The following is a 27,594-nucleotide window of genomic DNA, read 5'->3' as shown; positions in this document are numbered from 1 at the left end:
AATTAAATACAAAGAAGGCATATTAAAAGCATATAACAACAAATAACACACAAGGGAATCCCCATAAGGTTAACAGCTGATCTTTCAGCAGAAACTCTGCAAGCCAGAAGGGACTGGCAGGACATATTAAAAGTGATGAAAGAGAAAAACCTGCAACCAAGATTACTCTACCCAGCAAGGATCTCATTCAGATTTGATGGAGAAATTAAGACCTTTACAGACAAGCAAAAGCTGAGAGAGTTCAGCACCACCAAACCAGCTCTACAACAACTGCTAAAGGAACTTCTCTAGGCAAGAAACACAGAAGAAGGAAAAGACCTACAATAACAAACCCAAAACAATTAAGAAAATGGGAATGGGAACATACATATCGATAATTACCTTAAATGTAAATGGACTAAATGCTCCCACCAAAAGAGACAGATTGGCTGAATGGATACAAAAACAAGACGCATATATTTGCTGTCTACAAGAGACCCACTTCAGACCTAGAGACACATACAGACTGAAAGTAAGGGGATGGAAAAAGGTATTTCATGCAAATGGAAACCAAAAGAAAGCTGGAGTAGCAATTCTCATATCAGACAAAATAGACTTTAAAATAAAGACTATTAGAAGAGACAAAGAAGGACACTACATAATGATCAAGGGATCGATCCAAGAAGAAGATATAACAATTGTAAATATTTATGCACCCAACATAGGAGCACCTCAATACATAAGGCAAATACTAACAGCCATAAAAGGGGAAATCGACAGTAACACATTCATAGTAGGGGACTTTAACACCCCACTTTCACCAATGGACAGATCATCCAAAATGAAAATAAATAAGGAAACAGAAGCTTTAAATGATACATTAAACAAGATGGACTTAATTGATATTTATAGGACATTCCATCCAAAAACAACAGAATACACATTTTTCTCAAGTGCTCATGGAACATTCTCCAGGATAGATCATATCTTGGGTCACAAATCAAGCCTTGGTAAATTTAACAAAATTGAAATTGTATCAAGTATCTTTTCCGACCACAATGCCATAAGACTAGATATCAATTACAGGAAAAGATCTGTAAAAAATACAAACACATGGAGGCTAAACCATACACTACTTAATAACAAAGTGATCACTGAAGAAATCAAAGAGGAAATCAAAAAATATCTAGAAACAAATGACAATGGAGACACGACGACTCAAAATCTATGGGATGCAGCAAAAGCAGTTCTAAGAGGGAAGTTTATAGCAACACAATCCTACCTTAAGAAACAGGAAACATCTCGAATAAACAACCTAACCTTGCACCTAAAGCAATTAGAGAAAGAAGAACAAAAAAACCCCAAAGGTAGCAGAAGGAAAGAAATCATAAAAATCAGGTCAGAAATAAATGAAAAAGAAATGAAGGAAATGATAGCAAAGATCAATAAAACTAAAAGCTGGTTCTTTGAAAGTATAAACAAAATTGATAAACCATTAGCCAGACTCATCAAGAAAAAAGGGGAGAAGACTGAAATCAATAGAATTAGAAACGAAAAAGGAGAAGTAACAACTGACACTGCAGAAATACAAAACATCATGAGAGATTACTACAAGCAACTCTATGCCAATAAAATGGACAACCTGGAAGAAATGGACAAATTCTTAGAAAGGCACAACCTGCCAAGACTGAATCAGGAAGAAATAGAAAATATGAACAGACCAATCACAAGCACTGAAATTGAAACTGTGATTAAAAATCTTCCAACAAACAAAAGCCCAGGACCAGATGGCTTCACAGGCGAATTCTATCAAACATTTAGAGAAGAGCTAACACCTATCCTTCTCAAACTCTTCCAAAATATAGCAGAGGGAGGAACACTCCCAAACTTATTCTTCGAGGCCACCATCACCCTGATACCAAAACCAGACAAGGATGTCACAAAGAAAGAAAACTACAGGCCAATATCACTGATGAATATAGATGCAAAAATCCTCAACAAAATACTAGCAAACAGAATCCAACAGCACATTAAACGGATCATACACCATGATCAAGTGGGGTTTATTCCAGGAATGCAAGGATTCTTCAATATACGCAAATCAATCAACGTGATACACCATATTAACAAATCGAAGGAGAAAAACCATATGATCATCTCAATAGATGCAGAGAAAGCTTTTGACAACACCCATTTGTGATAAAAACCCTGCAGAAAGTAGGCATAGAGGGAACTTTCCTCAACATAATAAAGGCCATATATGACAAACCCACAGCCAACATCATCCTCAATGGTGAAAAACTGAAAGCATTTCCACTAAGATCAGGAACAAGACAAGGTTGCCCACTCTCACCACTCTTATTCAACATAGTTTTGGAAGTTTTAGCCACAGCAATCAGAGAAGAAAAGGAAATAAAAGGAATCCAAATCGGAAAAGAAGAAGTAAAGCTGTCACTCTCGGCAGATGACATGATACTATACATAGAGAATCCTAAAGATGCTACCAGAAAACTACTAGAGCTACTCAATGAATTTGGTAAAGTAGCAGGATACAAAATTAATGCACAGAAATCTCTGGCATTCCTATACACTAAGGATGAAAAATCTGAAAGTGAAATCAAGAAAACACTCCCATTTACCATTGCAACAAAAAGAATAAAATATCTAGGAATAAACCTACCTAAGGAGACAAAACACCTGTATGCAGAAAATTATAAGACACTGATGAAAGAAATTAAAGATGATACAAATAGATGGAGAGATATACCATGTTCTTGGATTGGAAGAATCAACATTGTGAAAATGACTCTACTACCCAAAGCAATCTACAGACTCAATGCAATCCCTATCAAACTACCACTGGCATTTTTCACAGAAATAGAACAAAAAAATTCACAATTTTTATGGAAACACAAAAGACCCCGAATAGCCAAAGCAATTTGAGAACGAAAAACGGAGCTGGAGGAATCAGGCTTCCTGACTTCAGACTATACTACAAAGCTACAGTAATCAAGACGGTATGGTACTGGCACAAAAACAGAAATATAGATCAATGGAACAGGATAGAAAGCCCAGAGATAAACCCACGCACATATGGTCACCTTATCTTTGATAAAGGAGGCAGGAATGTACAGTGGAGAAAGGACAGCCTCTTCAATAAGTGGTGCTTGGAAAACTGGACAGCTACATGTAAAAGTATGAGATTAGATCACTCCCTAACACCATACACAAAAATAAGCTCAAAATGGATTAAAGACCTAAATGTAAGTCCAGAAACTATCAAACTCTTAGAGGAAAACATAGGCAGGACACTCTATGACATAAATCACAGCAAGGTCCTTTTTGACCCACGTCCTGGAGAAATGGAAATAAAAACAAAAATAAACAAATGGGACCTAATGAAACTTAAAAGCTTGTGCACAGCAAAGGAAACCATAAACAAGACCAAAAGACAACCCTCAGAATGGGAGAAAATATTTGCAAATGAAGAAACTGACAAAGGATTAATCTCCAAAATTTATAAGCAGCTCATGCAGCTTAATAACAAAAAAACAAACAACCCAATCCAAAAATGGGCGGAAGACCTAAATAGACATTTCTCCAAAGAAGATATACAGACTGCCAACAAACACATGAAAGAATGCTCAACATCACTAATCATTAGAGAAATGTAAATCAAAACTACAATGAGATATCATCTCACACCGGTCAGAATGGCCATCATCAAAAAATCTAGAAACAATAAATGCTGGAGAGGGTGTGGAGAAAATAAATTTACATTCCCACTGTTGGTGGGAATGTAAATTGATACAGCCACTGTGGAGAACAGTATGGAGGTTCCTTAAAAAACTACAAATAGAACTACCATATGACCCAGCAATCCCACTACTGGGCATATACCCTGAGAAAACCATAATTCAAAAAGAGTCATGTACCAAAATGTTCAATGCAGCTCTATTTACAATAGCCCAGAGATGGAAACAACCTAAGTGTCCATCATCGGATGAATGGATAAAGAAGATGTGGCACATACATACAATGGAATGTTACTCAGCCACAAAAAGAAATGAAATTGAGCTATTTGTAATGAGGTGGATAGACCTAGAGTCTGTCATACAGAGTGAAGTAAGTCAGAAAGAGAGAGACAAATACCGTATGCTAACACATATATATGGAATTTAAGAAAGAAAAATGTCATGAAAAACCTAGGGGTGAAACAGGAATAAAGACACAGACTTACTAGAGAATGGACTTGAGGCTATGGGGAGGGGGAAGGGTAAACTGTGACAAAGCGAGAGAGAGGCATGGACATATATACACTACCAAACGTAAGGTAGATAGCTAGTGGGAAGCAGCCACATAGCACAGGGAGATCAGCTCGGTGCTTTGTGACCGCCTGGAGGGGTGGGATAGGGAGGGTGGGAGGGAGGGAGACGCTAGCAGGAAGAGATGTGGGAACATATGTATATGTATAACTGATTCATTTTGTTGTGAAGCTGAAACTAACATACCATTGTAAAGCAATTATACTCCAATGAAGATGTAAAGAAAAAATTAAAAAAAAAAAAAAAGAATTTGCCACTTGGGGTTTGGACCTCTTGCTGTGCCTGAAGAGATCACCATGTGAACAAGCCTGAAGTAGCCCCATCCCAACAACCTGCCAACCACCAGATATTTGAGTGCAGCCATCCTAGATCCTCCAGCCACTGGCTGACCTGTCACTGACCCCAGGCACAGGAGCAATCCCAGCAGAGACCAGACAGTCTACATCAGACCAGAAGAACAGGCTGACCAATCCATAGAATAGTGAGAAATTATAAATAGCAGTTATTCTAAGCCACTTAGTTTTGAAGTGTTTGTTATGCAGCAGAAACTGACACAAGTGTATGTATGCATGTTACATAACACACAGTACACACATACATATATACATACATAGAAGCACACACGCCCCAAGTATCCCTTTTCTCTCCTTTTTTCTACTTTATAAAGGTGCTGGTATAGATTGTGGTTGTTAAGTGGATATTTAGGCTTCAGATTATATGCTATCAAGGCAGAACTGTCACTGAACTAGAAAAGGAATAGTATCACTTAGAGAGGCAGTGACTGACGAAATTTGCTTTCCCTTTGGGGAAACAGGGTAAGGACATTGCAATTTTTGCAGAGGATAGTTGCGTTGTTAGAAAAGAGCAAGTTGTTATTGCTGTGGCTGTTTAGACAGGTGGGAAGAAGGGTATGTATGGATATTGAGTAGCAGATGGAAGGAATGTGGCAGATCATGAGGACTGAAAGCTCAATAGGCCTTCTTGTCCCCTCCTACATTGCAGAGGCTGGAAAGCAAAAAAATGACATTTCCCACACAGGGGACTATATTCAATATCACGTGATAAACCATAATGGAAAAGAATATAAAAAAGAATGTGTGTATGTGTGTGTGTGTGTGTGTGTGTGTGTGTGTATAACTGAATCACTTTGCTGTACAGCAGAAATTAACACAAAATTGTAAATCAACTGTACTTCAATAAAAAATTTTAAAAATAAAAAATAAACTACATTCCCCAGACTCACTCTACAACTAATGTTTCTAGATATGATTTAGGTTCTGCTAATGAGATGCACTAAAGCAAAACAGAGATTGGGATCTAAGGGAATGGGGAGAGAGGTGGGCACCCATGTTCCTGGTGTGGATGTGGCTGAGGTGGGAGGCATCCAGCCAGGAGCTGCGACAGCCGTCTCTGATTCTGCAGTTCCCCACCTGGGGCAGAGGCAGCTGGGCTCTGGCAGCCTAGCTGTGCAGCACAGCTCTGAGAGCCACAGCAGCCTCGAGCCTCTTTCTTTACCTCTCCCAACAATTCCATAAGCCATTAAATATCCTGCTACATGTCGCTCTCTCTACAACTGAACCCTGACTAGACAAGGACCAATTCTCCACTGGCACGAGAATCCAACCCCTCACATTCTTAGATGCCATTCTGGGTAAAAGAAAATGGGACCAGACAAATGTAAGAGGCTAAGAACTACCTAAAAAGGGACTGTTAAAAATTTTGAGTAAGCCTAAATTTACCAGATTGGACTAAAAATTGAAGGGTTTTTCCCTCCCGCTAGCCAGAAAGTGGGTGACTTGTGAGGAAAATCAGAGCACTATTAGAGAAACCAAGACTGCATTTTCTCTGTTCATATGACTGTCTTTCCATTATACCCATCATATACGTATTATCTCATTTAGTCCTTCCAATAACCCTCTGAGTTCAGGACTATTATTGCTCCCACTTCAAAGATGAAGTAACAAACTCAGAGAGATAGTTCCCAAGGTCACACAGTCTATAAGCAGTAGGGCCAGGAATATAACCTAGACAGCATATCCCTGAAGCCCCACTCTTCACTGCTATGCTCTTCTGGCCCCAGTTTCCCCTCCCTGCCTGCTTGGCCTCCACTCAGGTCCCCAGTGCCCTCTGCTTCCCTCACCTTTCAAAATGTACTTAGGTATTCACACTCAGAGAGGAACAACTGTTGAGCTGTTAACTTTGACAGGCAGGGGCGTTATCACTTTAACAGCATCAAGATCCTCTGAGCTTGAAGGATAAAACTTCAGAGTAAAGTAAGCAGAGTAAGATGTGTGTGGGTTCTGGAAAACCACCCCACAGTCACCTAGTCTCTCCAAGCACTCATACTGTCTCCCAGCTAATCTCTCCATGCCTGCACACCTCCTCCCAATCTCCCCCGTAGGGAGAAGAATCTACCAAAGGCAACCGAGCTGCACCTACTGATACCTACCCACCACTAGCCAGGATGTATCCAAGAGGCAGCAACTTGGGGCCTCAGCAGCAGCAGGCCTGACAGCGGGCGTATGTGGCGTACATGTCAAGGATAATGTCCTTGATCCTCCGTCAGCCTCCAGGAAGCAGAGCTGCACCTACTGATACCTACTCACCACTAGCCAGGATGTATCCAAGAGGCAGCAACTTGGGGCCTCAGCAGCAGCAGGCCTGACAGCGGGCGTATGTGGCGTACATGTCAAGGATAATGTCCTTGATCCTCCGTCAGCCTCCAGGAAGCAGCTTCCTGGGGAAGCCTAGGGGAAAACAGCTGTCAAATTGCATCTTCGTCAGCCCTGACTTCAATTTATTGAAAGCCATAACTCTCCCCATGTCTTCAAGGGAATGTGTTTAGGTGTGGGAGCATCTGATAGGAAACTGAAATACTGATGAAGATAAGCCTATAATTTTTGATAAATAACATGCCTTCCGATACTAGATTTTAGTACTTTGATTTTGTCAAAGTATGAGCAAAAATTTGCACCCAAGAAAAAGGATTAACAATGAGGAAATTCTGTTCGTGCCATTCCTTTTTTCCTGTAACTTGGAGAAAACTGCTCTCCCTGAACATCAGCCATGGCATGGCATCTTTAAGTAGTTGGAAAGGGAACTGCTTACTTCAGTTTGACAAACATTTTTTAGCACCTTATTTATGCCCTGTACTGGGTGCTAAGGACACATTCAGACCTGGTCCCTGCCTTCAAACCAATTAATTTTTCAGGAGAAACAAAGCTGTGAATGAGTGAGTGCAAAATAGCATGGAATCATAGCAAAGAACATGGCCTTCAGACTCAGATAGATGTGACATCACAATCCTGTGCAAATTTCCACTAGTTATGGAGACCCTGTGCAAGTGGTTTAACCTCTTTGAGTTTCAGTTCACTCAACTGAAAAGGGGGGAAAATGATGCCCACCTCTCATGGTTGTCATGAAGGTCACCCACGAAAGCAAAACTCTGTGCCGCTTCCACCCTTAAAGCCTCCTATGGTGGACGTACTGGTGCATAACCCAGCTCCCTGGAGGCACGCGTTCCCCCAGCCTCCTATAGTGTCGTGTGCCAATGGCTCACAGCCGAGCCCCTCACCAGAAACCGCTGTCTGCCCAGGAGAGCTGCCTCACCCAAGGTTATATGACCTGCAGGGGTGGGAGGTGAGAGTATACATATAAAATGACCTTTTTCAATGAGTTATAACTCACACTCTCTAAAAACTTGCCCTTTTAAAGTTTAGTTCAGTAGCATTTAATATATTCACAAAATTGTATAACCATCATCACTAATTCCAGAACATTCCATCTCCTCAAAAATACTCCAGATAACTTCATGCCCATTAGCAGTCACTCCCTGTTCCCCTCTCCCCCTGCCTCGTGCAACCACCAATCTAGTTTTTGTCTCTATGGAATTGCCTATTTTGGACATTTCATACAAATGAAACCATACAATATATGGTCTTTTATGTCTGGCTTCTTTCACTTAGCATAATGTTTTCAAGGTTCACGCATGTTGTAGCATGTATCACTGCTTCATTCCTTTCTATGTTTATCCATTCATCAGCTAATGGACATTTAGCGTTCCACTTTTTGACTATTAGGAATAAAGCTGCTATGAACATTTGTGTACAAGTTTTTGTGTAGACATATGTTTTCAGTTCTCTTGGATGTATACCAGGTAGTGGAATTGCTGGGTCATATGTTTAACTTTCTGAGGAACTGCCAGACTATTTTGCAAAGAGGCTACACCATTTTACATTCCCACCAGCAATGTATGAGTATTCCAATTTCTCCACATCCTGGCCAATACTTGTTATTGTCTTTTTTATAATAGTCACGCTAGTGGGTGTGAAGTGGTGTCTCACTGTGGTTTTATTTTTTGTTTGGTTTTTTGCGGTACGTGGGCCTCTCACTGTTGTGGCCTCTCCCATTGCGGAGCACAGGCTCCGGACGTGCAGGCTCAGTGGCCATGGTTCACGGGCCCAGCCGCTCCGCGGCATGCGGGATCTTCCCGGACCGGGGCACGAACCCGTGTCTCCTGCATCGGCAGGCGGACTCTCAACCACTGCGCCACCAGGGAAGTTTTGATTTGCATTTTCCTGATGGCTAATGATGTTGAACATCCTTTCATGTGCTTATTGGCCATTTGTATATCTTTTTGAAGAACTGTCTATTCAAATTCTTTGCCCATTTTTTAATTGGGTTATCTTTCCATTGTTGAGTTGTAAGAATTCTTTATATATTCTGGATGCTAAATCCTTATCTGATATATAATTTGCAAATATGTTCTCCCATTCTGTGGGTTGTCTCTTCACTTTCTTGATGGTATCATTTGAAGGATAAAAGTTTTAAATTTTGAAGTCCAATTTGCCTTCTTTTTTTTTTTCAATGACTGATTTTTGCAAAGATTCAAAAAGTAGTCCCCTTGTGTCAACTCAGGACAGTACTGAAAGGCTATCCCAGCTCCAGAGTTCCCCAGGCGATGGACTGAGGCCTCTGCTGCAACTGCATTGTAGTTCAACTCTCCCTCTACCTTTTCCTGCCCCCCTCTCTCCTTCACGGACGTTACAGCTAAGAGCACTCACCAAGAACATTCTGCATGAATATCTCAGCATCTAGGAGTAGGTTTTGGGGATAATACTTCCGATGTTTTCCCACTGACCTCAAGAAAGACAATTACCTCCTCCCCATGGTTTCAAGTCCTTTGTGACATGGCTCCTACCCACCTCTCCAGCCCCATTCTTGTGTGTTCCCCTTCCCTGCTGTGATCCAGCCATACTGAACTACTTATGCTTTCTCAGAAAGGCCATCTCTGTAGCCTCTGGGCCTCTACACTTGCTATTCCTTCTTCCTCCCTCCCCCACACCTCCATCTATCCTTTCACCTGGCTATCATCCATCATCCATTCAAAGTAGAACCTTAGCTGCCCATCACTTCCACCAGGACGATTTCCCTGACCCTTCTGTGTACATCCACAGGCCCCTTTACTCACCCCACCCTTACGCGTACCACACTGATTTTAATGCCTTCTTTATTACTTTGTCTGCATGACCAACATGAACCCCACAAGGGCAGGGACCCTCTCATTTACCCCCTGGTGTAGAGCCTAACATCCAAGAAGAGCTCAGTAGACATGCATTGAATGAATAATTACGTATTGAATACACACAAAGTACAGAAGCAGCCCAGAGAATGCAGTGAGTAACTAGGGACTGTCTCACGAAGGGACAGGGAAGCTCTTGCGCAGGGTTCAGAGGGCACAGGAGCCCCCAGGCCAATAGTGGGAGGGCTGCAGTGAAGCCACTCCAGAGTCTGCAGCCCACTGGGCATCCCTGTATTGTGTAGTCAGCACCACAGCAGACCCCAGTTCTCTTGCTCATCCCACAGTCTCTACCCGGGCCTCCTGAATTCCCCCAGGGCAAGCCCTCCTGCATTCACAGGATCCCGGTGCCTAGCATTTTCACAAGTCTACACAAAAAAATTCTACTAGAAGCTGCTAGAAATCAAACCACCCTTTCTGAGGCATGCATAAAACCTCCTCTGGCTGCCTGGAGAGGGTTTTATGGGTTGCCTTATCAGGGCACTGCAGAAGTCACAGGCACCAGGACAGACCATTCTTTAGTTAATCGTTCAATAAGAGGCTGGGGTACATTAAAATGACGGATCTGTGCCTGAGAAATACATTTGGAATGCTCTCTGTAGCCTCAGCCTTTCCCCCCAATATCCCCTCCTCCCAGGTCCAGGCTGCAGCTTGAAGGTGAAGATGAGGCCCAGAACCAGAGGAAGGCCCTCAAGGGGACCATTAACTCCCAAGAGTGCGGGCTCCCTCCAGACTGGGGTGCAATGCCTTGTCTGTCCTTGACCTCAGAGGGCCTGCGGCTGGGCCTGGTTTTATTACCAGGGTCCCCCTGCTAGCAATTGGTGGGCATTGGTTTAAACCCACACTGTCCAGCTCAGAGCCTTAGCTCTTAACCACTATGCTACATTGTCAAACTCTACTTTGCGACTAGATCATCCAGTTCTTCCATGGCCCTCTCCATGCTGCCACACAACCTCCTCACAGGTTCAGGGAAGGCCCAGGCCTCTCCAGCTCAGACAGGACCCCTCCCACTCCACGGCCAGGGCTGAAGCAGCAGCCTCACTTGGCAAGAACAGCCCTAGGACAGCCCCTTGGCAGCCAGACCGTGCACATCATTTTCTTGACCTCCTTTAACTTAGCACAGCTCAGACACCACTCGATGGGCCACCATTAAATGTGAGGATGTCCTGGAGTACAGGATGACAAGGGAGTTGGGGAAATGCCTCCAAAAAGCCAACACCAAATCTCACCCACCTCCACCTCCCAGTTTGCGGCTCAGAAAGACTTATGGTGCTGCACATATGGGTCATTCTTGCAAAAAAGGTCATAGATCTTGCAGCTGACAGGCCTCCTCAATCAGAGCTTCAGGAGAGCATCCACGGCGGTTAAAGGAGCTGTCCCCAAAGCCTCAGCGACAGGCTCCTAAAGGTCTCCATTGTTCAGATAATGTCTCATTCATCCTGCAAGAGGGACATCGGCTCTTGATGCCAACACAGCAAGGAAGATGGCTGAGTGAGGCTGGAGAGGAAGACTTCCCCACCCAGCCCTGTCCCAGAGCCCCAACTCTGTACCTGTACCTCCTCAGCAGATGCCAAGCACCCAGGGAGCATCATTATCCCTCACTGACAAGGGGCCCTGCATATGGTCAGTATCCAACCAAACTAACTGCAGGGACAGATGCTAGACTATGGACCAACATGATGTGTACTTTGGATCCAAGAAGGCTGACCCCCGGAGAGGGAGCCACATGGCACGTGGAGTCAGGAGGCTAATAGGAGCCTTGACTGGGGCCAACATTGCTAATTGCCCACCCAATGTCCTTTCTCCCCTTCTTTTTCCCAGGCAGAACTCTGAGTTTGTTTGGAGCAGCAATGTGCTCAGTTAAAAGCATTCACCTCCTCTGACTCTCTTGCAGCTGGTGGCACCGCAAGGAATTCTGTTAAGAGTTTCTGGAAAGGTTTTACTTTCCTATTACAGGTAGTGCTCCTTCTGCCTCCCCCTCCCTTCTTTTTCATGCCTTTTGCGGATGTGAAAACAGCTGTGAAGCCTCTACCTTGCAACATGCTAAGGATGGAAGAGCAGAAAGACAGAAGGACCTAGGATCCCAATGACACCATGGAACTGCTTGTGCCAGCTCTGGAATGCCTACCTGTAGACTTGTGGTTATCTGGGTAAAAAAACCCACTCTTTGGTTAAAGCCACTATTGTCATTTTGCTGTCACACGGAGCCAAACACAATCTTGGTGATAAAGTCCAAGCTCTTACTGACTGGGAATTTGAGTGAGTTGCTTCACCTGTTTCTAGCCTCAGTTTCCCCATCTGTATAAAGGGAACAATGAGAGTAATAATTGCTACCACTAATAAACCACCCACTATGTGCAGGCACCATGCAGTGTTTCAAATGCCCCACCCACTGCATTGAGAAAGTGACCATCGTATATAATAGGTAAAGACACGCTGCACAAAATAATACCTGCCTTGGCTGCCTCACTGAGCTTTTTTGAGAATCAAATGAGACCACGTTTGAAATTCCTTAGCAATAAAGAGTTATACAAGTGCCTACTAAATCCCACATTCTCTACAGTTGATGGGATCAAATCCAGGGAGATGCTCTACTCCTGGAACAGGAAGTAAACTCATGAGACAAGCCCCCATCACCACCCAGAGGAAAGGAGAAAACAAAAGGGATTGAAACACAGTTGTGTCAAATAGAAAGAAGCCACATGGCTGCCGGGTGAAAGCAGGCCCCAAGTACATTGCTTCCCTTAGTGACCTCCTTCAGAAATTAAGCCCTGTGTGAATCCCCAGCCCAGACAAGACCCTGGGCAGAGAGCTTGCCTCCTTTCTCATGTCTGTCTTCCCTCTGCTCATATGCCTGGTGTGGTGACCACATGCAGTCAGGATGTTCTCTGCGCTGTCACTGCAGAGATTAGGTTTCTCATTCCAGAGGTTGTTCTGCTGGGCCCAGCCTCCCCAGGGCCTTGAGTGGCTGCCTTCTACGTTTTAGGGTCTTCTCATGCAGTCTTCTGCATAAGCTCACAAAATTAACTGCACTGTTGCTGAGAGGCAAAGAGACTGGCTCAAAACCACAAGACCGCCTGACTGAGGTCACATTTAAACCCGCATCTCCGGACTCAGAAGCTTCTGATCTGAAGCTCTAGGCTGACCTGTCTCCTGCCACTTAAAGAAATAACACTGGCTCTGTCTGGCTTGCTCTAGGTCTCTGCCTATGTATTTCTATATGAGTGGCACCTTGTCTGCTACGGGTGCATCTGTGTGTGTGTGTGTGTGTGTGTGTGTGTGTGTGTGTGTGTGTGTGTGTCTTGCTCATTGTGCTTCTGTCTCCCTCTGATTCTGTCTCTGCGTGTCTCAGTCTCTCTCTTGGTCTCTGTCTCTCTTGCTTTGTGTGCATCTCACACCCTCTCCCCAGGTCTCTGTGAGCTTGTCCCTCTCTCTCTGGGTGCATGTGTTTCTCTGTCCTCCCCACACCCACCCCCCACTAGCACATCATACAGTACCTGCTGTTTTCCAACTGTGTCTCTCATGGAACTCCAACCTCCAGGTCCACAGGGACCATCTACTTCGTTGGCAGTTGCGTTTCAAGTACCCACCACAATGTGCAGCGTAGATGCCGAATGTATTTCTGTTGAATGAATAACTGTTTGTTGAACATACTGTGAAGGGAGAATAAAAGATCCCCAACACTGGAAAGATGGAGGGAGGGTCTCTCAGAGGCAGCTGGGAACTGAGAATAGGAAGGGAAGGAAAACAAAGGGAAGGATAGAGGTCTAAAGCCAACTTTTCCAGTCCTTACAAAACTCAGAGGACTCATCAAACTATCTTGATCATGTGTGATTACTGGCAGGGCCCAGTGGCCTAAGAGCTTAAAAGCATGTGGGGCATAGTTGTCCAAAACTACTTCCACGGAAGATGTGGGTTCGGAACCTAGCTCCCCACTGTCACTGGGCCTCCTGAACCTCATCTCCTCCCCGATCAGGTGGGGGCAAGAACAAGACCCTGCAAGTAGAGTAAATGCTCCCACGGATACAAGAGCCCTGTTTACAGATGAGGAACAGAGCTCCAGAGAGGGGGAGGGGTTCCCCGCAGGCCACACAGCTGTGAACAAGGCCTCCTCCCACCTGAGGCTGGGGGAGGACTCAGACACCTGAGGAGGAGTTGGGCCCTCCATCCACCTGGGAGTTTGGAGCAGCCCTCGAAGCTGGAGCGACCACAGGACGGGAGTCTCAGAAAGACCAGGCCCACTGCAACAGGACCACCTCTCCTCTGTCCACCCCAGAAAGGGCGGTGGCTCTCAAGCTTGCGGTCACTCCCATTCCTCAGCCCCAGCACAACCTCCGGTTCAGGCAGGAAGACACGGGCCCTGGAGCCTCCGCTGGCCTCCTGGGGTACCCGGCTCTGCCGCAGGTGCCCTGGCCTGTCTGCAGCTCCAAGCCCCAGTCCCCAATTCTGCAAACACAGGCGCTGGAGTGGACGATGTCGAGGGTCCCAGCCAGGTGCCCCATCCCCTGGGCCCTGATAGAGAGCATTACAGGGAAAGCCACCTGGGCAGAAAGGAATGGCCAGTGGGGGATGCAGACTGCTCATAGAAAACCTCATGAGGCAGGCCGAACAACAGATTTCGTATCAAAATAGACTAGCTAGGTAGGGTCGAAAGACCCTATTTGTAAAGTGTAGAAGGATAAGTTGGTAGAAAAACCACCAAATATGATTTCACTCTGGAACTTCTGGGTAAGGTAAGGGGAAACCAGGCCAAAGGGTCAAGGGGAGGGAAAGGTGTGTGTGCTCGGACAAGCACTCCTTTGCTCATCTGTCCCTCCCCAGGGCCCTCTCAGCGGGGGTGACAAGGGCCCAAGTGGGTGGGCCCACAGCAGGGTGGCGGCGGAGCAGGTTGCTGGCCTGGCGCTGGGCTCTGCCTCACTGCCTGCCCTGGAGGGCCAGACACTGGCAACCTCTTCACTCTAGAATGTGCCCATGAGGTACAGCCCCTCTGGGATCGGGCGTGCCACAGTTCAACAATCAGCCTCGGCAGAAGGATGGGGACTGCATCGTTTCTCAAGGTTATGTATGACGTTGAGCCAGTTAATTAGGCCCTGCGATCCTGCGAATTGGGCACCATCTGCCTCTATGAGGTGTTGTGGGCATTAAAGCACAGGGCCTGGCGCACGGTAAATGCACAATAAACGCTAGCCAGTGTGATGATGGAAACAAGTGCATCCTAAGCCCTCTTCTCAGGCTGATTCTCAAACTCAGTCGTGAGCCAAAAGAGCTAGTAGTTTCCATCTGGGTCTGCTCCGCTGCTCACTTATAACACACCCTCAGACAAACGGATTCACCTCTCTGGGCCTCCTCGTCTCAGTACCGATGCAATGAATAGTGGTTACTGCTACTATCACCACGGTAACAAATGTAATTATTTGCCAATAGTGTAAGATTGGGACATTGTTGGTCCAACTGGCCTGAAAACTTGGGCTTCAGTATTCTTCTTGAGCCAAGTTTGCACTTCCCAGTGACCCTTAGGGCCTCCCTCTCCTTGGTGCTTCTCAGCATGCCCTGCTCCCGTCATCACCGCCTCACTGCTGGAGTGAGGAGGCTAAGGACACAGACTCTGGAGTGCAACCAATATCCTGCAGCACTGCTACCACAGGCAAGTTGCTTAACCCCTGTGCATCTCGTATCTTCATCTGTAAAACAAAGATAATAATAGTAACTCAGAAGACCATGATAAGGATTAAATGTATTGGTATAAGTAAAGCACTTAGAAGAGTGCTGGCACATAGTAAACACTCAATAAATGTTAGCTATTATTGTTATTTCATATGTGTTTATATTTTAGAAGTCAGCATATTTAATAGTTGTAAATATTTAATAAATGTAATTAATATTTGCATTTTTAATGGTTCAAACATAACAACATATCTATAAAAATCTCTAGGTATTGTAACAAACATTTAAAAATCAATGTTTATTTACAGCCAAATCTCTACCTCCTCCTCCCGTGCCGGTACCATCTCACCCACCTCACGGTGATCACCAGGCAGTTGTCCACACAACCGAACACCCACTGGAGAGACTGGCCTCTCTGGGCCTCACTGAAGATCTTTGTGAGTCTGGCACTGTGTCAGATAATAGAGATCAAAGGAACCCAGACTCTGTCCAGCAGATCTTGAAGAGAAAATCTTTTGAATCTGAAGACATGCAGGAGTTAAGTCTGCCCTTTTCATGTCTGAGACCGAGTAAAGAGACCGGACTACAGAAATGAAATACTGAGAAAGGTTCTCACAGTTCAGCTTTTATTAAAGTTAAAGGAACATAAAGTATGGGAACCTAGAACACAATTCCTGCTCAAAGAATACATGTGAGGAACTGTTTCTTCAGCTAGCACTGTAACTGATGGAGCATGTGACAAGTCTTCTTTTACAAACTCTGTGCTCCCTACCGTCCAAGCAGAGACCACCAGATCAAGGACCCAACCTATGCAGTGTGGTGTACAGGGTGTCAGGGATCAATTCTGCCTGCCTACGGACAACCACATGGACATGGCACCCACACAGACATACAAATTCAGTGTCTTGAATCTTCTTTCAAAGAAAGTATTTTACACATCACATACGAATTAAACAAGAAGTCCAACAAGGGTCCTTATTGCCACTAAAAAGGGGGAAAAATAATTTGAAATCTCATAACCAAAGGCAAGAACACCGCACTAGGGCACTTTGTTGCTCCAAATGCCACTGTCCCATGCATTACTGCCTTGGCAGATGCTGTAGCTACAAGTCACTGAGCCCCATGATGGAGACTGCACAGGGGCTCTGAGGTTGTGATTATCCACTACAGAAGAGTCCTCAGGCACTCCCAAACGTCAGAAGTGCTGCCGGCTCTCCTGCTTGGTCAGTAGATACACAGCACAGTTGAATATGAGGGGCTTAGGACTCTAAATAGTGCAAACACTTAAAAAAAACAAAACACATTCCAACCTCCTCGCTTCTCCAGGCAAACAGAGAACCTCCAGCTAACTGGATTATGAATTTGCTCAACTTCCCAATTTGATCTGTCAAGGTGCAAATGGGGAGCAAGCGTGGAGGCAATTCAAATGGCACCTGTCCCAATAATAATAAAAATAAAGATTTTTAAAAATGAGACTAATTGGCAGATAAATACACAAAACAGAGCCTGGAGTGCAGACACAGCTCAAGAAACAAGTAAGTGTAGTATGAACATCTGCAAAGCACATGCTGATCACATTCTTAGTGGGGATCATGAGGAATGAGCCCTCTTTTAAAGTTCATCGACAAGATGCTTCCAGAAGGGACATCATCCAGCAGCAAAAGCCTTAAGCCTGAAGCTCCGAAGAATAAGGAGACAGAAAAGAATGAAGACTAGTCAGCTCGATCTAGGAAAACTCCCGGGACTATGCGCTGAAGGGCAGGCCTCTCCCTGGGCTTCTCCATGCCACAGCATGCCAGGCTCCATGCCAGGCCGTGAGAGATGCCAGGAGATGGGCCAACCAGAGTCCCCCCTGCCTCACCCTGCCAAAAACAGACTCCAAGAAAAGCAGATCGGCAACATAGATGTGTAAGTGCTGAGTCAGGCTTAATGTTAGTCCCTAAACAATTCAGTAAACACCAGTGACTGTGTTTTTTCAGCAATCTCCCTTGAATGTGGTGTAAGAAAGAAGCTTCCAAGTCAACCTGGAGCTACTGAAGTCTGGGGAGGGTGAGAAACAAAGGGAAGATAGCTACAGGCATGAACGATGTTTGAGAGTGAATGATGCATAGAACATAACATTTCATTATCATGGACAATAAAAAGCAATTCAAATATCGTGAAAAATTACTTTATAAAAATATCTACATTAAAATTTTAGCCTGAAAGCTGTAGCTTCAGTTTTATAAAAAGGCAATCTTTGAAAGGATCTGGCTCAGGAATATACAAACATTACACAACAGATATCAAAGTAAGACAGCTCAAAAAGCATCTTAGGGGATATTGCAACTGGTCTGTCATGAAATAGAATTAAGTATTCTTATTGCATAGCAGAAAATGAGGTCACTTTCATTTGCATAATACTGCAACTTATTAGATGGAGAGATGCCATTGGGTACTTATGAGAAAGAACTTTGGAATTCAGAGTCTGACTTCTCTGTTGTCCAAATCAGAATCCAAGTGGTGTCTAAGCTGCTTCTAACCTTGGGCTGCAATTCCATTTCATCGCTGTGATCAGACTTCAGATATCCCACAGGCAAAGCTGCATTCACAAGCAGGTGTGGCCACCAGAAGAGGGGATGCAGGGGGGTTCACCTACCACATGACCAGCACAGACGTGAAAATAAGTCTGTTGTGCCCACTGTGGAGAGAGAATTGTACCTGGTGATAAAGGGACAGCAGGTTTTGGATGGCATCTGTGGGCAGCTAGAGCAGATTGGCTATTTTGTGATGACGTACCAGTGTTCTAGTCCCCGTGAGAAAGGACACATGAGAATAAAACGAACATGGCCTCAGCAGCACTACCAGCAGGGGCAGTGCTTCCTGGGAAAGGGGACGTGAGGTGGGGTCAATAGCAAAAATCCAAAAGCAGGAAACACAGCTGGCTAGCTCTCAGGGAGGGGATCCTTTCTGGGAAGATGACACACAAACAATAGCCTCCCCCCACATAAGCATGATAAGCCTGGAAGTTCAGCTTCCAGGTGTTGGGGGGGAACTTCACCTTTCGTCTGAAATCAGGAGCTGTGTGATGGCACACATCAGACCCCAGCCTCATCCCCCACCCCACCCCCCCACACACACACCCTGAAACAAAGTCCCAAACCTTCCTCAGAGAGGGAGGAAGAACATTTGGAACAGAAAGCGCATTCCATCAGCTTCCGATCCAGAGGCAGGCAGAGCTTTGAGACAACAGTCACCTCCATGCCAGGTAAGAGCAGAACAAACCAGCTAACAGCATGTCTTGATCCCTTTGGAGCTGTTCTTCCAGGTCCACCAAAGCTGGATATTTCAGCCTCTGCCCAAGGTTACTAAAAATTCTGGGTACCTTGGTATTCTCCAAATGTCTCACTGAAATAACATCTGCTCAACATCAGAAGATGTTTCCCCTTCAGGGGAGTTGAGTGGTTCACGCACAATAAATATACAGTAAATACACAAAGTGTCCAACTCGCTAGGGAAAGTCCTGGGTTTATAACTTCAGGGTGAAGTGGGGAGAATGACAGTCTCCTATAAAACCTGCTTGGAAGTTGCCCAGTTGTATGAGAAGTCCACCATCAGAGTTCATAAAGCCCCTTGGCTCCCTAAAGATGGACCTTGACATCAGGAAGGGTCAATTCCAGCCCCCAAGTTGTGAGACTCTTCTCCAGACACAAGACTTCCCCTCCTTATGCTGGAAATTCCAATATAAGCAACTTGCTAGTTCAGGAACAGTACAGCTTTAAGGTTCTTTCTTTTTTTTTTTTTTAAATGCAGATGACTCCCTGAGCCCTCAAATACCCTCCTCCGGATGCCTGAAGGTCTGTCATTAATCATTTTTACCTGTGAATTAGCAAAGCTTTCTTCAAGCTCCTCTCTCAGAATGCAAGTACTCCTGAGAGAGATCACACATTCAGGGCCCACCACCATGTCCTCCCTCACGGGGGAAGCTAGGAAGGGGAAGTTCTGAGGATTGGCGAGAGGGTACAGGCCTGGAATGGGGGAAGAGCACAAGGAAAGGAGGACAAGGATGTGAGACAGACTGGACCGACTGCCGAGGGCCAGGCCCAGGGTGCCAAGTATACACCGCTTTGAATTCATCCATGTCCATGTAAATAACATGTGACCCCATCCAGCGCAGGGACAAACCTATCTTTGGGTTTGGAGGTATGGTGATCTTTTACTTAGCCTCCAAACCAGAACACTTTTGAGAGTAAAACGGGATGCTCTGAAAAATTAAACCTGGATAATAAGTATAAACAGGGACTGTCCTATCCCAGGAAAACCCAGAAGTAGGATCCTCTCTGGGACCACTATGGACAAGGACTGAAGCCTTACCACTTTGTTTTCTTGTGTTTTTGTTTTTCATGTATTTTTTTCCTCCAGTGTGTTACTCAGTGCTTCTCTGAAGAGCTAGTTTTCCCAGCTGAAGAGACACGAAATCTCCCAAACCTGGAATCCTTGACCTCAAAGACCAGTAGCCCAGAGACTGGGCAGTTCTGATAAGAAGTTCCAGGAGAAGAGCCCAAGGAAGAGCACCCAGCTGAGGGGCTAGAGAACCTGTGGTCCTAGTTCTAGCACACAGAGGACACGGGGCAGCTTCGAGAACACCCCACTCTTCTGCAGACAATGCCAGTAGTCTAGGCCGGTACATGGGCCTGGTCATTTCTGGACATTCCCGGTATGTCCAACTGCACTTCCAGTAGACAACAGCTCTAGTAGTCTCAAGGTCCCCATGGGGCAAATCCATAAGAGAGGTTTCTGTGATTTGATTTTTAGCATAGCGGAAGGATCAGTAGTATAAAAATGGAGCAGACCATCACCACCCCCCAATTTAGTGAATCACCACGTTCTGTGCACACACACACACACACACACACACACACACACAGGTCCCAGGTTCTCTGGTGTCCCTGTAGAAACACACAAAAGAACGTTCAAAGGTGCAGCCGGAGCTATCAGGAACCCACTGCTCAGGGCAGAGGACGAAACACCTTGCGGGAGCAGGAGGTGGGTCACTGTCGTCCCACCCTGACGACACTGCCAAGTTGGAGGAGGGCGGTCCCCACTCCTCTGCAGACTCCGGCAGCGAGTGGCACCCAGCCAGCGTGGTCCCACTGTGCCAAGTCACAGGCAGCACCCCTCCCTTCCTCCACCTCCTGGCAGCGGGAGTTGGGGTCACAAGGGCTTGTGAATCACAGCAACACCTAAGATGAAAGGGGGAGAAAGTTACCATCTTAGCTTCTCCGAACTTATTCAGAGTCACAAGGAGTTCATGACCCACAACATCCCAAGCCATAGCCAAGGGAAATGGGCACGATTTGTACCCAAATACTGAAGGGCCTGTGGACTCAGGCTGCCAGCAGCTGGCTGTTTCCCACTCTAACAGCCCAGTCTCCACAAGATGTTTAAACACAGAGCACAGTCCCTCAACACCACAGGTGAGTGATCTCACCCCACACCATCTCACCGACTCACATCGTGTCGTAGTGACTCCCCTTCCCAACCCCAGCACTCTCTGTAATGACACTCGGCACCCGCACTGGAAACCTCACAGCTCTAGATCTGTATCACTTTAAGAGAATTGATGAGTGATACATGTCTCCTTTTAGAAGACACTGAAATGAAGTAGAAAGAACAATAGACTGACTTCACGGTAGCAAGAACAACTGAATTCCCATCCTAGCTCTGCCACCAGTCAAACTGCATTGTGGCTTCAGGCAAGTCCATGTACCTCTTCAGGCTCCATTCCCATATATTCAATGTTTTCTAACTGAAAGACCCCTCCAATGCTAAATTCTATACTTGGATAAACATCCTAGACATGTCTGTATGTGTTACTGTTTTGGCCAGGTGGAACCATACTCAACAGCTAACTCATGAGCCTAAAATCTTGCTTGTAAGGGGTTACAGGTATGCAGCAGATACTATAGGCTGATTCATCCAACATCCTCTCTACTTGCTGTCCTCTGCTATGGAGATCAGCAAGTTATGAGCTCAGCTTCCTAGACTACCTTGCAGCTGGAGGTGCTATGTGACCCAATCCTGGCCCATGAGACTGTAACTACAAGTCTGCCAGTGCTGCAACTTTGGTTTTCTTCCTCGTCCTGCCTGGAAGAAGCTCACGCAAGGTGCAAGGGGCAGCAGCAGCAGCTATTCATAAAGCTGGCAGAACAGAAAACACAAGAGAAACCTGATTCTTCGATGACACTCTTGAGGCACCAGGCCAGCCCTGGACTCCTTTCTGCCTGGGACAAATACATACATACAAAAAAAGATACTTCCTTATCTAAGCAAGTATCTGTCAGTTTTTCTGGTACCTGCAGCTGAACCAAATTCTAACTTATAGTTAAGGTGTAACTAGGAGCCTTATTTTAACATATTACCACGATCAAATCTTCTGGTTGAAGATGAGATTGAGAGAACATTGCTAAAAGAAAGCCCAGGACACCCCAATGGTGACATTCTGCTAAGACATGCATTTCATGTTAATTTCTGGATAAAGCCACAGATGTAAAAGATTAGAAGTGGGGAGAACCCAAGTCCTCAGACCCAGATGTGCTGCCTGACCTGGAGAACATCTTGCCTGCACCTGAGGCTCCTCTTTCTCAAGGGAGCATGTCTTTAAAAAGCAGGCTCCTGTATTGGTTCTTATATAAACTTTCTCTTCTGATTCTAAAACTAAAATATTCTCATTATGGAAATTTTGGAAAACACAGAAGAACACCAAGAAAAAGAACTTTAATCCCTACATACAAAGAGAGTCACCGTTAGCTTTTCTGGAATATTTTCTGGCTTACTAATAATAACCACAATCATTGACTGAGTGGTTTCTACCTGCCAGGCAGGCACCGTGCTAAGCGCCTTCCACACATTATCATGTTTCATTCTCACAACTGCCCTAAGAGGCTTGATATGATTTTATTCTCATTTTACAAATGAGAAAACAGAGGTTCGGTCAGACTGACTACCTTGCCCAGAGTTCCAGGGCTAGTGGCAGAGCTGGGACTCAAATTCAGATGTGACTCCAGTATCCATTTCTGTAAGCAGGAGCTACTCTAACCCCCATGACCCAGGACTGCTCGACTGAGCTCACACGGTACATACATTTTGCATCATCCTTTTCTCAACCAGTCTGTCACAAACATCTTCCCATATTAAAAACACGTCCACTGTATAAATATTCCACAACTTATTTAGCTATTTCCCTCATGTCAGACATTAAGTAATTCTCAAGTTTTTTGCTCCAATAAATAACTTTGTCCATAAATCTTTGCATTTTAGGCCATATCCATAGATTCTAAGAAAAGAGATTCACTCAGTCAATGGGTTTGAACACAAATCGCACCTCTGCTCATCTCCTTCCCACCTACTTATGGGGTGGGCAAACAGTAAAGAAATGGATATGAAATATTCAGCACTTACACAAAATTCTAACTACTCACACCTGCACCTTCCCCTCTCATTAAGGCTCATGTGGAGGCAAGGTGGGATCGCTCACGGGCCTCACTGCCTCATACAGGAAAATGCCCTGTACTTTCCACTTCAGCTTTGGAGAGAAAATGACAGTGCTGGTTTTTAATAATTAACCATGAGAACAGAATCACTCTAGGACCAAAACGCCTCTAAAATCTTTTCTATTTAATTGAGAAAACTAAACGAGAAAACTTTTTTAAAATAAGTTCATTAATTGAAGCCTTGGGCAGACAGAATGCGATACAAACCCCTTTGAGCCTGCATGGCATAATCTTCCTTTGCACTGAAATCCAAACAAGATGGAAAACGGAATAAGAGTACCATTGGAGTTATGACGGAGATTATACATGATAATGATCATAAATACTTAGGATGATGCCTGGCCCATTGTCCATGCTCAATAAATAAACGTTAGCTCTAATTCTTCCAGTTTCTGGAGAACCAAATACAAGGAGCTGAGTTCTTGGGTTGGCCAAAGAGTTCCTTCAGTTTCTAAGTATAAATAAAAGACACATTTTTCATTTTTACCAAGAACTTTATTGAACAACGTATTCACCGTTTTGTTCCACTACCTTCTGACATTTTTCAGGCAACTTCATAATTCCACCTTCCCAAAACCTTGTATCTTTTGAGCAAAGAACTGCTCCAGGTGCCTTTTACAGTCTTCCAGGGAGTTAAATTTTTTTCCATTAAAAGAATTTTGTAAAGACCTAAATAAATGGAAATCTGAAGGTGCAATGTCTGGTGAATATAGCGGATGAATCGGAATCTCCCAGCCAAGCTGTAACAGTTTTTGCCTGGTCACCAAAGAAACACGCGGTCTTGCGTTATCCTGATGGAAGATTATGCATTTTCTGTTGACTAATTCCAGACGCTTTTCATCAAGTGCTGCTTTCAGTTGGTCTAATTGGGAGCAGTACTTGTTAGAATTAATTGTTTGGTTTTCCAGAAAGCGCTCATAATAGAGGACTCCCTTCCAATCCCACCATATGCACAACATCACCTTCTTTGGATGAAGACCGGCCTTTGGTGTGGTTGGTGGTATTCATTTCGCTTGCCCCACGAGCTCTTCCGTTCCACATTATTGTAAGTATCCACTTTTCATCGCCCATCACTATTTGTTTTAAAAACAGAATGTTTTCGTTATGTTTAAGTAGAGAATCGTACACGGAAATACGGTCAAGAAGGGGTTTTTTTTCCGCTTAATTTATGTGGAACCCAAACATCAAAGCGATTTACATAACCAAGCTGGTGCAAATGATTTTCAGCGCTTGATTTGGGTATTTTGAGTATGTCAGCTATCTCCCACGTGGTATAACATTGCTTGTCCTCAGTTAATATCTCGATTTGATTGCTATCAGCTTCAACTCGTCTATCCGGCCATGGAGCATTGTCCAGCGAGAAATCTCCAGCACGAAACTTCGCAAACCACTTTTGACATATTCGATGAGTCACAACACCTTCTCCATACACTGCACACATCTTTTTTTTGCGTTTCAGTTGTGTTTTTACCTTTCTTTAAATAATAAAGCATAACATGCCAAAAATGTTGCTTTTTTTCTTCCATCAATATTGTAAAATGGCTACACAAAAATTCCCCAGTTTTGATAAGTTTTTTTAAAACTACACGCTGATATGACAGCTGTCACAATACAATCTAACAAAATTGTTTCAAATGATATTAAAGACAACTAACTGCTACTAGAGCCATCTTATGGAAAAAACGAACAAACTTTTTGGCCAAACCAATACCTCATAATATCTATGTTTGCTTGTCTCCCTATAGACCCTCAACCTCAGCCCCACTGACTCTGATCCTGTCCCCCACACCTCATCAAAACCATCACACACCCCACCAGGAATAAGCCTCTATAGCCGCCTCATTCCTCCTTCTTCCCTCCAGCCTCTTGCTTAGAATGCTTTTTCCCCTAACCCTGAGCTAGAGTAGCACAAAAGGCATGGGCTTGGGACTCAGACCTGGGTTTCAATTCTGACCCTGACATTCTTTTAGCCACGTGGTCTTGGGCAGATTACTTAAACATTCCAAACCTCCGTTTCATCATCTATAAAATGGAATGGAGTCTCATTCAACCAGAGGGTTGCTGAAAAGATAAGAGTGTATGTATACACTGTACCTAACAGACTGCTTTGTGGCCCAGGGAGTGGGCAGCTGGCAAAGGGCAGCTACCTCTATGACTGTGACCTACCCTCAAAGTTTAATCAGGCTCCACCTCTTCCAGGAAGTGTTCCCTGACATGTCATGTCCTAAAGCCTGTGCAGTACATTTCATTTAGAACTTACATGTACATCATCTTGTATTTCCTATTTTTGTAGGTAGGTCTTATCTTTCCAATTTAATTTCTGGAAAGCAAGAACTGTATCTTATTCCACCTAGGGGCCCAGCACAAAACAAATCAGGAAGGGCAATGAAATTCTAAAACCTCTTATGACAATTCGGATCAGTCGGAAGTGGCTCCCTGGAACACTGTGTCAAGAAGAATTCTATGGCTACGTTCAGCTTCGCTGGGGAAACGAGTGCTAATTATGGGTATCTGCCGTGGGCGCAGAATGAAGGAGTGGTGACACGTGACAATCATCTGCCATGCCTGAAGGAGGCACTCAGCCCCAAGTTACGCAAGCTAACCTAGCCCCCACCTGCCCCACCCCACCCAGGCCCCAGGATGGGGGTGGAGCACACTGACCTGCGTAGCTCCGCCCTGTGCTCATGTTGCTTGGCAGCAGCGTCCACTTGTCAGCCACAGGATTGTAGTACTCCACCGAAGCCAGGTTACAGGATCCATCATCCCCTCCAACCACATACAGGAGCCCATTCACTGCACAGACCCCTGGGGATCAAACAGAGGCCAGAGGAGGCATGACAGCAGGAGCAGCAAGGGGATGGACCAGAGACAAGTCTGGATGGCCCTGGAGGCTCTCTTCCTCCTCTTCCTGCTAGAATAACAGACAATTGGTTCCTAGGGTTTAAGTTTGCTCAACGGAGGAACACACAACAGCCACTGGGATCTGAGGATCCCCCTTCCTAACAAGGTCATGTCTCTGACGAGGGAGCTTTCACCACGACATAGCCCACAGGTGTTCCCTGCCCTTGACCCTAAGAATAGGCAGAGCACTGTAGGTACAGACCCCATTCTACTGCAGCATTGCCCACTGGTGCATGCAGGCCTCCCACGCCCAGTCTGAGCTACGTGTGGAAGGAGACAACTCAGGGGATTTCATGTATACTACTTCTACTCTGCTTGTTAGCTGTTCCCTGATAAACCATTTTATCCACACTGTGGGGAACTAATGGTTGTGTCTGTGATCCCTTTACACAATTGGGGTCTGAATCCACATACAGTTCTCAGGGAAAAGGCTTCCTACCCACCCTGATCTCAGAGTGAGCTGGTTTGGAGGCACGGTCTCGTGTAGCAGGGACTCAAGAGTAGGAAAATGTAAGTACTGCTCATCAAGATTTAAAAGGCTGTAGTCCAATATACTGTGTATTTTTTCAAAATTAGACTCAGGGATTAACGATGCTCAAAAAGTAGTAATTATCAGTGTTGGTGAACATACTCTCAAATACTGGTGAGTATAAAACGCATCACCTTCCTGGGTGGTGTCAAAAGTACATATACTCCCTCTGATTCAAAAGTTTCACTTCTGGCCTTTTATTCTAAAGAAATAATTTTAAATGTGTGCATTAATTAGCTATAAAGACTATTTATAATAACCAAAGCATTACTTAGAGAAAAAATGGAAATGACCTAAAAGTCCAATAGTAGCTTGGTTATTTAAATTATGTTATAGACATTTAGAATAATATTATGTAAATATGTTTAGTGTTATAATAAGATATTCATAAAAGATTGTAAAGTGGATTAAAAAGGCAGGTTATAAACCAGTATTACAGTATGATTCCATTTTTGTTATAAAAAATAGAAATATCTATATGTGAATGTGTGTATACACATGCATTTACATCTAAACCTACTTCTTGAATTAGCTGCTTGAAGGTTCTGTAATTCCTCACTCGTGTGGCTCAAGGCCAAATGCCAGGTTATATCACAGCAGGCTTAGACAATGAGCAAATTAATAAACTCCCCTCTTTTTCTTGTTTACGCTTTCAACAAGTCAGCTGCAAATGGGTTTAGCAAGCAGGTAATTTGAGTATAAAGGAAATAAGTCTTCCTGAAAGTCACCTGCTTGTATTTCCAGCCTGGGAAATTGGGCTAAGCCAACACTATGATAGAGTAAGAAGGCATAAAGCAAGATATACCAACATAGGACACAACCCATAGGGCAAAGTTCTAAAAGGAAATGGTTTAATAGGGGTGTCAGGCTCCAGGCATAAAAAACCTAAACACTCTAAGGAAAACCATTCCTACAGGAAGGAAAAGGGGAAGGGAAGGGAAGGGAAGGAGAGACAGAAAATACAAAGAAGGGAATAAGGAAAGTGGTCCTATTGGAGAATGGATCATGAATCCTTTCATGGACACCCTTGAAAGGAGGGAAATTGGTTTCTGGTGGGAGGTGAGAGGTTCTCATAGTCAGACACTG

At 44.6% G+C, this 27,594-nt stretch overlaps 1 protein-coding gene across 2 annotated transcripts in view; it reads right to left on the bottom strand.

Moving 5' to 3' along the window:
• Nucleotides 1–18,674: 18,674 nt before the first annotated feature.
• KLHL3 (kelch like family member 3) overlaps nucleotides 18,675–27,594 on the bottom strand; it is a 119,069-nt gene continuing 110,149 nt past the window's right edge. For both annotated transcript variants that reach the window (XM_032629103.1, XM_032629102.1), the window contains 2 exons: nucleotides 25,740–25,883; nucleotides 18,675–20,768 (listed from right to left, as the gene is read on the bottom strand). In XM_032629103.1, coding sequence (XP_032484994.1) covers nucleotides 20,740–20,768; nucleotides 25,740–25,883 — 173 coding nt within the window. In that variant the 3' untranslated portion in view covers nucleotides 18,675–20,739. The remainder of the gene's footprint in view (nucleotides 20,769–25,739; nucleotides 25,884–27,594) is intronic.

The sequence above is a fragment of the Phocoena sinus genome, chromosome 3 (genome assembly GCF_008692025.1).
Source record: "Phocoena sinus isolate mPhoSin1 chromosome 3, mPhoSin1.pri, whole genome shotgun sequence".
NCBI classification, from domain to species: Eukaryota; Metazoa; Chordata; class Mammalia; order Artiodactyla; family Phocoenidae; genus Phocoena; species Phocoena sinus.
This window is presented reverse-complemented; position numbering and strand designations above follow the sequence as displayed.